Source organism: Strongylocentrotus purpuratus, unplaced genomic scaffold, assembly GCF_000002235.5.
Source record: "Strongylocentrotus purpuratus isolate Spur 01 unplaced genomic scaffold, Spur_5.0 spur5_scaffold_7, whole genome shotgun sequence".
Classification (NCBI taxonomy): domain Eukaryota; kingdom Metazoa; phylum Echinodermata; class Echinoidea; order Camarodonta; family Strongylocentrotidae; genus Strongylocentrotus; species Strongylocentrotus purpuratus.
In genome coordinates, this window is record NW_022145613.1 from 27,036,766 (window position 1) to 27,050,508 (window position 13,743).

Sequence of the window (13,743 nt, forward strand, 5' to 3'; positions counted from 1 at the left end):
GATAGTATCAAACTGACCGACTTTTGGATTGTTTTCAATAATCAAAAGCAGATTGCATGGTGTATCACACTGGCATGGTGATCATAATTGTGCATGACTTCCACAAAGACCAGGACCCGATTCACACTTGAGTAATCACAACTGTCATTCCAGTGTGATGGTTACTGTACCTTCAAACTTTCCCTCCACACTTTGCTGCGTTCAAACTTTGCTGCAAATCATTTCACTTCAAACCGAACTTCAAATTGAAATACAAAATGTACTTTATCTCGCTGTGGCAAAGTTAAAGCATCAAAGAGCATTATCACAGTGTTGATTTGGTATTGAGCTAAATTTTTGTGTTCTGGAAATAAATTGTGCCTGTTTGAAACAAAGGCCTAGTTTCTCTTGAGATGCAGTTCCGTCATCACAACTCAAGATGGGCTTTCTGCTGCTATTCCGCAAGACTACCTACTAGAGGTGGACCAGCAGAAGGCACCCTGACGCGGTAGTGTTTCCTTACTTTATAGAGAGATTGCTCTCATGAGGGACAATCAAGATACAAGTGCTCTCATTTGGCAAGTGTGAATTGGGTCTGTGTCAAATTACTCTTATACATTCCAAGATAAACCCATTAAACCCAAACTTATACATTTAATTAATAAATCCATTAAAACGATATGCATCATATAAATAATTCTCTTAATCATCATTAAAATTAAGTGATAGTCCAACCCAATTTATTCATGAATAATTTCTCAAACTGTCATTTTTTTTCTCAATTATATCGAGGGATTCAAAAGGAGATATACATGTATGCGGTTCAATTGGGTTATAGACATGGGTGTATTACATATGAAATATGGATGATGGCATATCAAAAATTCATTCTTCAATGAAATATAATATATGATGTTAGTTACTCCCCTATAGAATTCCATATAAATGCACCAAAAAAAAATTGAGTTGTCATGAAATAAATAACAAAACATCAGCATTGCATTCAATCCCCTTTTTTATATGAATAAATAAAACTTCATTTAAAACCCACTTCTCAACAATGAAAATATGATAGATGGCATGTATATGCTACTGTGCATAAACAATGAGCTCCACTGGAATACACATGCTCAGTAGTGTGTTAGTACACAGGCTATGAATACAGGCACATACATGTAACATGAAAACATACAGCAATTTGTACGTTTTCCATAAATATCTTTTAATGTAATGCAATGTAAATGTTCGAGAACTTTTAATTATATAATAGCTATATGACTTATATTTTTAAGGTCTTCCGCCAGTCTTCTTCTTACCAAGTAATTCTGCAATGGATAGCAAAAACATTTTAATCGGTACTACCGTATTTATCACTACACTTGCTTTGAAAAGATTTGCTGACGACTGATTTCTTACCTCGTTTTCCTCTGTTAATCTTCTTGTTTCTTCCTCTCGTTGTCTCCTCATCTCTTCCTAATAATATCAATTTCAATACAGAAGAAGAAAAATATAAGGGGGATCGGGGAAAGGGCAAAAATAGAAGAAACAAACAAGAAAGAGATAATTAAAATAAGGTCGTAGAAATATGGATATTGGTAGGTCACTTGGTTAGACAGAAAACAACAAATATACTAAAGTGTATCAACATTCAACACACACGTGGAGAAAACAAAGTAGCACAATGATATTATTACAATACACACAACAACTTTTTCTCATATATATTCTTAACTCTCTTCCTTCCATTTCTTTCTTTCATTTCTAATTTAATTTATCAATTGATCCATTCTTCCCCTCTTTCTTTATTCTGATCTCCATGGATTTATTTCTCATCTTCACCATGGGCCATTTCTTTTCCATTTACCTATATTCATCATTATGAAAACTTCCCACTTTCACAAGATATGAAAAATTACCATTATCTAAATATCAACCATTAGTCACCTGACATAGTGTATTAATTGTACTTACAGTATACTCAATAACCATAATACCATACAACTGTTAAAATAGTGAACAATTTGTTTTCCTTTTTTTCTTTGTGTCAACAAAGATGAAATGTGACAGTAAAAATATAATTATACACAGTGAGTGCTCCAAAAAATAGTGAAATATATAGGTTGTGATTGGAAATACTGGTAGTTGTTTGGAAAGAGTAGTGAGAAAAAAATAATGAAGCATGAGAAGAGAGTGAATAACAATAAGGAATGGGTGTGGTCAAATAATAAACCAATCACAAAACAACGTCAAAGTGAAATCATAACAAACCAACAAAATAAATAAATAAATAAACAAATAAAAAGTTATGGATATTCATTAGAGGCTGTTTTCATACTATCAGTTTGTAGAATGAATATATGCAAGAGTACATGTACATGTATGTATGTTTGATGGTGCATGTAGATGGAAGGAAATCAAATTGGAACTTGTGTATACAAATATGAATATGCATGAGAATTATGTAAATTATATCAGGTGCAGGTGGCATCATGAATATGCATGACAGTTACGAGGATCAACTTGAGAGATTTTGACTTTGGAAATTGATATTATCATGAATATCACACAGAGTGTGAAATGGGTGTCCTTATTAACTTCAGAAATTAATTTAATGCACACAATGAACTTTCACTTACCATTGTTTTGTAATAAATATGATTGCAAATGATTTGCTGGCAAATTTATAAAGTGAAAAATAGAATATACAGTTGATTAATGTACATTTGGCATAACCTCACGATATCAATCGATTTTCAGAGTTTGCAGAATATATGACAATTTTGACTTGGTTATGCAATGCAGGAATAGCACTGGTATTAAATCACAATGATAGTTCCTTACGAGGGTTACCCCTTTTTTTCTCTCTCTTTTTATCCCTCCCAGTATATTTTCACCAAGAATTAGAGACTCCCAAATGAGCGATGAAATGTGTTTTCATCTGAAATGCTATTTCATACTGTAGGGTCAGAAAAAGTGTTTTGATTATTTTGTCATTTGAGCCAGTAAGAAGTTCATCCTGCGTAAAATGATGTGAGCTGCATGTAATGCCCTTCATGCTCTCAACAGACGATTAATGTTAATGGAATGATTGTAACACAGAATACTAATTGTTCTGAATTAAATAATCAATATTTATCCTTACTGGCCTACAGATGTGCAATGTGCCATTTCTACAAGAGTAAGAAACTTCAAAAATATTTCTACTTGTGTACTCTTATGACTAAACAAAAAGATCGGTGAGAAGACAGTATATGTTCTGTTTTTTTAGTGATATTTTTCAAAGATATTACTTGCACAGAATATTGCACTATTGTACACGTGAAGAACATTTGGTGTATGATCCATATGTTTATCATGGTTTCAGCAGAAAACATAATTCAACTACCCAGTAGTTTAAAATGACATCACAATAATGATCTAAGCTGATCTACGTGTGTGTGCTTTTTGGTGCCACTTCTACAAACATAAGCTTTGCATGTATTTCAATTATATTTTATACTCTTACAAACAAGCTCTTACCCCCCCCCCCCCAAAAAAAAAAAGTTTTAAACTTGGCTGAGCATTTACTTAATATCTTTTAACTAATATTTTATCACGGTTTATATTTGTTCACGTAAATATATAAAAATCATATCTTTAAATTTGCATAATTCGCATGATTCTGACGCATGTATTATGAATACATTTACGTAATCAATATATATATGTATTTGATAATGAAAATATACTGTTAAAATAAGGGAGTTTAAGTGTTAAAACTTTGATGTACACTGTATGAGCAATGAATAGAATGGTTTTAGTAAAACAAAATAATTAACCAGTGAATAACATGACAATGTAAATCCAAGCTAATCTATGTGCTTTGATCGTGTATTACCTCTCTCCCGTCCTACAGTGGTGAGGGATGTAAAATGAAAATAAAACGGACATCAAGATATAAATAAAATGAATATAAATGAATGCTAACACACTAAGATGCTATGGGGAGGAGGAAAGGAAGGGTTACACACAACATGGAGGAGGGGGAGGGGAGAATGGGAATGCATTGTTGGCTGACTTTGCGGAAATGCTACAGACAATGATTTTTTTTTCTTTCTGAAACTCTATTGGTTTTTCTTTAACAAAACTTCTTGCACCTTGTTAAATTTATACCTGCAATAATCTGATCAATACCCTATCAAATTCAAATCTTATAAAATACTTTAGATAGAATAGATGACCATTTTTAATTTTTGTCGGTGTGCGTGGATGAAATGAATTCATGGTTGGCCATACTTTCCACAGACAAAAATGAAAGGGATACTAATATGAGTCATCTTCTAGTGAACAATTAAAATTAATTAATAATGTTTTGGTTTAAGCAAATATGGAATCTGTCAGACCCTCCAAGCACAAAGTGAAAAAGTCTCAGATCCTTGAATAATGTTTCTTCTGAGTTACTGTCTTTAAAAAAATAGCCAATCAAATTGAACTCTATTGCCCAAAAGGAAATGCACATTTATACAAATACAATATACACAGGCATACATAAACTTCTGCCTGTACCGGTAATTGTATATGTACACGTTAAAGCCATCCTATGAAGGAAAATTGACATGAAAAGCTGCACACATTATGCCTCATGTTGGAATGGAACATATGAAATGTAGGGAACATGTGACAGCCCACACATCATCTAGTGTTGGAATGGAACATACAGCTAACGAATGAATTATTCATACGCCTTGTTAATTTGATGTTTTTGTGTTTTGGGTAACTCAAGAACGAAAAGTGGAGTGGTTTAGTCAGTCCCTTTGTTGAATAGATTTCAGATTTAATATGTCATATTCTCAAGAAACATCAATTGGAACAACTCATTTTTTAACACACTTAAAAAATATTTAAAATTTGGCAAGGGTATGTATGAATAATTTAGTCGTTAACTGTATGAAGTGTAGGGAACACCATGGAACTGTACATAAAGCAGTCAGTTTTCTCTGTACAGGGTGCACAAATGCTCATGCTCCAAATGCTGCTCAAAAGACAGAATGCATCAAATGTCATTTTATCTCTCACTTTTTTGTCAAAGACATGCAATAATTCATGCGTACAATTACTCAAGAAAGAGATGCATAAACACTTTCAAGAATTGCAGGATAAAATAGTACATCTGTGTGAAACATTGTGGGTATATAACATCCATGCACTCACTAAATTCAACATGGTATGATAAACAGTACAATGTGACTTACTATACAAGAACATAAGATCTATTTTGCAGCCTATTAAACAAAATATCACATAAAAGTGACTTCAGAAAGTAAGAGATATCATATTTCTCTCTCTTCATCTCATTTGATATCCTAATCTTAAATGTCATCATTGTCTTTTTCTTCTTTCCTTTTTTTTTCTCTTTTTGGCCAAGTACCCTACCACGTCCCATCTTCCAAACGGTTGCTACTCACTCATATAGACTGATACTTGAAATCAATCACAACTTTGTACTACAGTAAAATAGTCTATAAGTTTACGATTGATTTGGGGACTTGCGACCAATCTGGATCAACCAATCACAAATCTTTATAACGCAGCCCACAGACTTTACACTAAAACAACACCCATACTATGCTGAGATGCATAATGATCGGATGAATGGGCACTGCAACTCTACAAGCCAGAAACATGATCTCTTTTTTTTTTAAAGACACACTGTACATGTGTAGCAAAGCCTTCTATGTTATGCATTTTATCACGTTGAGGAAAGACAATTTGTATTCTTTTTTTCTAACAATATGCCACAAATATACAAGTAGACAAACACACCAGTTGACAATGTATCAGGGATTTTCTAGTAGTAGCGTGTGGATAGATATTATACAGGGTGCTCAAAAAAAGTACCCCAGCTTCAAAGATTTAGTGTGGAAATACTATACTTTTTCACATTAAAAGGATATCATCTGAAAGCATAAAATGAATTGTATCTATGATATCACATTTTAATTACTAGGGTCATGCATCTATAAGTTTGATTGTCTTGAAAATGGTTCAAAAATGGCAGTAAGTTCATCTTTGATGTGGGATACATTTCTTTCTTGACACACCCTGTACCGGGTGAAGGTTATATTGGAATGGCATAGGGCTCACCAGTTTAGCTAATTCTTCTTCTTCAAATTCCTGGGCTTCTAACTGAAATTCAGCGTCCTAGACCCCCAGTGGAGGAAGAAGATAGAACGCAGACGGGAGGAGAGGAGAGGAGAGGAAGGGAAAGAAAAAGGGTGAAAACATGCCAGGAGAAAAGAAAAAGAGGTGTTAATCTTGTTATCGCTCTAGAGGGAAAAGATTTCTGGCACTGCCTGCACCTCGCATTCACAAGAAGTCTTAAACGTGTCAGAGAGAATTGAGCAGAGACAAGTATCATCTGGACATTGCTTTAAAACCCTTTAGCAACTAAACCGCCCAAAACCACCCCTCCTTTTACTCACTCAACCGCCCGTCCGTTTTCGGCCGTTATCAACGTGCTGTAGCATCCTTCTATGGGGCAGATCAATACTTTGACAATGTCACTTGCAAACATTTTTGTTACATTTTCTTTCAACCTTCAAGTCTTTCTATAGTTTTTTTTAATTATAATTTAAATAAACATAAGACTTGCTTCTGTCGTCCCAAGTGTACCAAATACATGTATACTACTGTGAACTTTATTTCCAAAACATTCATTCTCTATTATTTAGTATTTGAATATTTAGCACTATAAACTAAACTCATTCAAATAATTTACAACTAATTTAGATCATGGTTAGCTCTTTGAAAATCTAGTCAAAAATACATGTTATTTGTAAATAAGAGTGCCTAATATTTTTCTTTCCGTCTGTTCTTTTTAAAAGACGGTTCAAGCAAACAGTACAAAAGAAAACATAAAAGGGTGCCTCTACAAACTCAAACAATTTTCCTTAACCTACACATTTTTCCACAAACAATCTTGTCCTCTTTTCACTATAACTAGTGTTCATGCAACTCTATTAATTTATTTATTTTTCATTTCATTGGTTTTTAGGCAACTGATTACTTAACATCTTCCTTAGATGAAGGCAAAGAAGAACTGTAATTTTACGCCTTAGAAGCATTTCCTTCATTGACAATGAATGCTAATTGATAGAAAACATGTTAAACATGAAGTGTTATCAGTGCATCTTCAAATAAAAGACAATGTGCTCCATACATGTAGGTTCGGTTAAAATTCCCACACTATTCCTCAAACTACACATCACAATCAAAATATATAATCATCATCATTATTATCCGTTAAAATTGATTTCAAAGACTTTCAACAAATCAACCTCAGGCAATTTTTCAAAAACCTTGAGCCATCATCTTATGAATTTTGCAAACGATACAATGGCATCCACTACAAGTACATAATCCTGACATGATTTATGTAGGCAACACAATCGGTATTGAAACTACCTAAGACGTGATTTCTTGAAAGCCTTTGCGATTATGGAATTATCACATGAGTGATGATCAATGGACAAACCAACAAAACATATCGAGGGGTCAGTCACGCAAAGACGTAACTCCATTTTGGCCATTTTGAGGAAAAGTGGTTTATGTGTCACTAGCCATTGACTTCAATGGGGTGGTTGGGTGGAGTTAAGTCTTTGTGTTTTCTGGAAAGCCCACATTTTTCTGAACATTATGATATCAAATACTCATTTTGGCAAAATATGGAGTTACGTCTTTGTGTCACTGAACCCTCGATATCTACAATCCTTAGATGAGGGCGTGCACGATGAGGCTCTTACCTGGTTTAATCGATTGAGTTCCTCGGTGGTCATGTCCCTGTCGATGGAGGAGATGCTCTCCTGGCTGTTCCTCTTGCTGAGGTCCACCTGAGAGAGGGGGTTGCCAGCGCATCCCGGCCTGGACTGCCAGTAATCTACCTCACTGGGGTCAAAGCCATCACATACAAGGATGCCGAGCATGTCTCCGCATCCCCGGAGGGCCATGACAGCCTCTCGGTGCCGGGAACCTAACATGCTCTGGCTGTTCACCTGGTGGTAGTGGTGTGGTGGTGGTAGTGGTGGTGGTAGAGGTGGTGGTGATGGTGGTAAAGGTGGTGGTGGTGGTGGTGGTGGTGGTACAGAAGACAGAATCATAGATGTTGCAGGAAGGATGGAAATGGAGATGGAGGTGGAGGGGGGACAAACAAAGAGAAGAGGAGGTTTGAAAAGCAGATTGAATATTTAGGGTGGGGCGGGAGGAATGCAAATTGATGAAAGCAAAGCAGAACAGTGATAGAGGAAGGAACAGAGGATGAGAGGAGAGGTTTCAAGAGTAGATTTAGAGAGGTCAGGTTGTGGTTGGGTGGGGTAAGAGATGGATGTAGGAGAAGCAAAATTTTGAAAAGGGAACAGTGAAAATCAAGGAAGAAGTTGAGAGATGTAAGGAGAAGCCGAGTGGTGTAAAGAGTGTGCAGATAAAGAGAGATAAAAGGCAAATATCATTGGTTTATGAAGGGGAAGAGACGGAATGTTAGGATCAGAAAAAGTTCAAATATAGAAGGGTATTATTGTGAGAGGGACACAATATAAGAGGTTCATAATGGTGAGTGATATGAAAAATTATAAGGACATAAACGAGAAGTTGAGAGAAGTAAAAGGAAGGAATAAGTGTGATGTATCAGAATATTTGAAATTATTATAGGGAAAAGAGGATAGGAAAGAGGAAATAAGTCAGTATAATAAACAAATACATTCAAACAAAGACAAAAAGAAACAGGAAGGATAAGAAAAGACCACAACAAAACAAATAAACAAAGAAGAGGAGAAAATCAAAAAGAGAACAAAAAATAAGATTGATAAATAAAATATGAAATAGATGAAGAAACAAATTAAATTTAAGCTGTTTATTTCAATTTGGGTTGTGTTGACAAAGTATTGATAGTTTTTTTTCACATTTCAGACAAATAATAGATCATCTAAATTCAGGAAACCAAAGCTCGTTCAGATTTCAAACAAGACAACTTGGACAATTTGAATTTTCCAAATATGATTTTAGTCAACACAAACCACTTGAAAATACCATGTGAAGAGAAGGAAGTCGATAAAAATCATGAATACAATCTTTAACAGTGTTTAACATGCAAGAAGAAGCCAGTAAAATGTCTGCCTTGTCATGCTCTAATTGCTTCAAATCCTAGTTTCTCTCCTTATAAGCGATTCAAATTTCCTGCAAGATATCTCAGCCATTTCTAATCAGGCAATAGTTGGAAATTAAATTCAATTTAATTTAAGCACAAAAAACAGGAGAGGAAAAAAATTGTTTCTTTCGAAGCATCAAGTGCAACAAGCACATAATATCCAAGATGCCCATTCACTAAAGGTACTGAAATGGTTGGGTTGAAATGTATCGTCATGACAATGAAGTAGGGTCATGGACATCAATGGCCTTTGGATGATTAATCAATGAATATGAAGGATTCTGAAGGTCAAAGGTCATACCCTGATCAATGAATTCTAGTGATGCTACTCTAAGTTTTGGATAATGTACGAATGAGAAGTGTTTGATGTAATGATAATGAAGAAACTTAACCAAAATGACATTTACTCTTTTGAATCATATCATTACAAATCTGTAAAGTAAATAAACATACTGTTATCAAGTAGACGTTTGATTACTATAAACAATGATATAGAAAGAGAATATCAATGGTCGGCAAGTCATGGTTGAAAAAAGATGAGGACTTTTCTCACATATTTCCCAGATATCTACTGACGTAAGACCGATTACTAAAGAAAAATTAAGCCAAACCAATACAATTCATCCTAGGATTCTTTGTGTTACTTCTTCATCTACAAAAAAAATTCCATTATACACAGAAAGGCAATAATATCTAATAAGTGTTTATGATAAAGTGACAGTGTCCATAATTGTATTCATCTTCCAACATTGGGCTTGATTATGCTAAATAGATATTGGGACGGAATGAAAGATGTCTTCTTTCTTACCTCCAGGATTCTCTGGCCTACTCTTAACCTCCCATCACGGGCTGCAGCACCAACCTCATTGACCTGTGCAAGGAAGAGAGAAGGGGGATGAGGGTTGAAACAATTGGATAATGCTAAGAAATGTGGAATCTCTACAAAATCACACTCTTGTACCCTTCAGTTCTTTGCCACAATAATATAACTATCACTAATAAAACATCATTGACCTTTTATCCATTCACGTCCACAATCATAACCATCATTATATCATTACTATTGTTATCATCATCTTCATCATCATCACCCTCATTACTATGAATACCATCAATGTTATCAATATTACCATCACCATCATCACCGCTATAATTATCATCCTCATCATCACATAATCATCATCATCATCATCACCATCATCATTACTATAAACACCATCATCATCACTTTTACCATTAACATCATCACATAATCATCATCATCATCACCATCATTACTATAAACACCATCATCATCACTGTTCCCATTAACATCATCACCGCTATCATCATCATTCACATTATCATATAATCATCATCATCCTCACCATCTTTTCATCATGATCATCATCAAATCACCAACATTTTCATCATCATCATCACCATCATCATAAATCATTACTATCATCAACCCCATCATCACAAGCATCATAATCATTATCATCATCATCAACATCAATAACAACATCATCATAAGATGCAAGTAATATTTACCTTTGAGATGAATATTCCCTCATCACCTCGATCCAGGGGATTCCCCGGGTGACCTTTGTTCCCGCCCCTAATGCTGATACCTAACTTTTCGCCAGGAGCCTTGGGTACTTTGATTTCCTGAAGGGGATTAAAACAAAACTTAAGTTAGTACATTTCGTCAGTATTCAACCAGTACAATACCCCCTCTGGCAAACTGCTACAGATCTTTCACAAGACGATACCAAACTCAAATCAGGAGGAAATATAATTTGAACATGGTAATCACATCATCATTGCTGCATTGTGGGCCACAATTAGTGTCATAGATGATTCGCCCAAACAGTGACGACTCATTTTTGTTATTGCCTCGATTCTACACAAACTTGTTTTAGAAATACCTGAATACATACGACTTCAAACCATACATATGAAAGGTGAACAGAAGTGGATGGTAAATGGTGTAAATACTGGAGAAAGAAATTAAAGAAGGGTACACTGTACATACAGGAAGGGTTGACAACTACAGGCACATGTAGTCAAGTGGTTTAAGCACTTGACTTTTAATTTGAAGGTCGTGGTTCGATGTCCGGCAGGGCACTAATGTCTTTTGGCAAGGTAATTAATCTACATTTGCCACACTTGACCCTGGTGAGGGAAATGGGTACCTGGCAGGAATTAACTCCTTCAAATGCTAGAGTGTTGTAATTGCAGCTACGCTAAAGCTGGGGCAATAATTAACAAGTGCGCCTCGGAATAGAATTGTCTAGATAGATAGCGCTATATATATATAAATACCAATTATTATTATTATTAAGCAATGATGCAAGAAGTACTTACAATGAGTCCCTTAGGTGGAGGGTCATGCCTGACGACTAGCTGTATGTGTTCTGAGTTGGATAGGAGTGTGTTGACGGCAAACTGGTGGGTAGCACCCTTCATCTCCTTGTTGTTCACCACGAGAAGACGATCACCTACCCTCAGGTTGGTGCTGGCCGCTGAACCGTTGGGGACAATCTGCAAGACAGCGGGTTGGGTGTACGTGTTTTAAGATGGGTGTTTAGCATTTATGTTTTCAAAGGTCCCATGACACTAAACACTGTAGTTCATTATGAGTTAGTACATCAACAAATCATCAACTACACACACACACTCAAGAAAGAAAGATTACCGACAGTCCTTTTCAGGACTCCCCAATCCTCCCCCCTCTCACATGGTGCAACTGTAAGCCTACTGTAAATCATCAACTGTTTAATCTAAATAGGTATAATGACATATTTAAAAAATTCCCCCTATTTGTATGCAACATGCTTTATTCTACCCCATAATAAACCTCCTTCAACCATACTGTGCCTCTTGTGATATTAAAGCCTGCTAAAATAAACATAACAATTCACAGTTTTATGCATTTTACCATACCTTGGAACACTCACAAATCATAGCAATCTAAAAACCTTTCAAAAGACAACAGCCATTGCTATGTCAGACATAATATACTTTTACCTATAAAGATAGATGGTTTGAAAATGTTATAACACCATATTTAGTAAGAATGTCTTCTTGAGCAATATAAGAAGATGACTTAAAGCCTGTCCGTACTAGTTTGGCCAGGGGGGATTAGACCACCTGCAAGGTCACTGACAGGTGGTTATCCCATCAAATCAGCTCTCAATTAACATAACAAAAAGGGATCATTGGGAACCAACAGGCATCGATTAGGCATTGTTTGCTATATAGAGGGCGCAAGTACATGTAGCTATAAGTAATGCAGTGGAGCTTTAAAGAAGACCATTCTGACAATTTTTTTTTTTTTGTGAAGTCAAAATTCCATCTCACCTTTGAGATGAAGATGCCCGGCTCGTCACCTCCAAACGGATGACTGGAGTGATCTATGCCTCCGACTATACTCAGACCTAATGGACCTCGCGTTCTCTTCAGGAAGACTTCCTCGATCTCAAGCTCCTCGGGTGGTCCATTAGAGTTTGGCCCGTTCATCCGATACCGGAATTCTGGTGGGTCGTGTTCTATGAAGAGATGGGTACAGAAATAACTTAAATGTTATGGGGGACATGGTTAAAGGTAAAGACCAGTTTTGAAAACGCCCCCCTCTCAAAAATGAAATGGAAGCTCTTATTACCAATCATGTGAAAGAATATGTTTTGACTAATACGTGATGATAAAAATTGTGCTGAGAAACCGCCTACTAATTGATATATTTGGTAAATTATTATATCTATTTGGACCTGATAGATATCGCGCATGTGTCGCGAAGTCCCATATACATCTTTCTGTGCACAGTGCTTGTAACTTTACCAAGACTGGGGCAAATTTCTTATTATTTTGATGATTCCAGAACCTTGCAGTACACACCAATACTTATATGCTAGATGATCAACTTTTTCAGTCGATTCCACGTTCCTTTCACAATGCAATCGCACGACCGGAACTCAGCTTTATCTTTAAGAATGTGACTCTCTTCCTTTAACTGCAGACTCATCATCAGGGCTCTTGAAATGAAAAGTGTGATTTTGACTTACTGACTAATGGTTCATGGTGTTCAATCTCCATGGTTTCCCTCATAATGACCAGATCAATCTCTTTGCTCTTTGTCAACAGCGCCACCGCTGTCTCGTGCCTTGCCTCTGCCATCTCCACATTGTTGATCTGTTGACAAAAACATAACATAGGAATGAGCACGATTCAGGTCTGTACAGGGGCAGGGTTTGTGATGATCTTTAGAATGAATGGAAATACATCTTGAAAAAGTTATTAGTTTTTTTTAATACTTTAATTTCAAGTATAGGTTTACTGCCGGTAATGAAATCATTTGACGACAGAAATTCATCTTCACATTTTGCAGTGATTTATACCAGGGCCCCGTCTTACATAGAGTCGCGATTGTTCCAAATTAATCCCAATTCCTCCAATCAATTGCAAGTTTGCTGTCTCCTATTACTTATACTGTATACTTAGTTGGAATTGATATCAACTATTTGTAAGACAGGGCCCTGATACACATCATTTAAAGCATTTTCAGTGATTTTCAGTTAATTATTACAGATTTACTTTTGTGGTTT

At 35.7% G+C, this 13,743-nt stretch overlaps 1 protein-coding gene across 18 annotated transcripts in view; it reads right to left on the minus strand.

The window, feature by feature from the left end:
- The window catches only part of LOC574871 (protein scribble homolog), a 121,056-nt gene that overhangs the window by 22,318 nt on the left and 84,995 nt on the right, over window positions 1-13,743 (minus strand). For 12 of the 18 annotated variants that reach the window (XM_030974591.1, XM_030974594.1, XM_030974595.1 and 9 more), the window contains 9 exons: window positions 13,204-13,330; window positions 12,503-12,690; window positions 11,507-11,683; window positions 10,691-10,807; window positions 9,966-10,028; window positions 7,761-8,009; window positions 6,103-6,159; window positions 3,857-3,868; window positions 1,396-1,452 (listed from right to left, as the gene is read on the minus strand). In XM_030974591.1, coding sequence (XP_030830451.1) covers window positions 1,396-1,452; window positions 3,857-3,868; window positions 6,103-6,159; window positions 7,761-8,009; window positions 9,966-10,028; window positions 10,691-10,807; window positions 11,507-11,683; window positions 12,503-12,690; window positions 13,204-13,330 — 1,047 coding nt within the window. The remainder of the gene's footprint in view (window positions 1-1,395; window positions 1,453-3,856; window positions 3,869-6,102; window positions 6,160-7,760; window positions 8,010-9,965; window positions 10,029-10,690; window positions 10,808-11,506; window positions 11,684-12,502; window positions 12,691-13,203; window positions 13,331-13,743) is intronic. The other 6 variants (XM_030974596.1, XM_030974589.1, XM_030974598.1 and 3 more) reach the window with 4 other exon arrangements.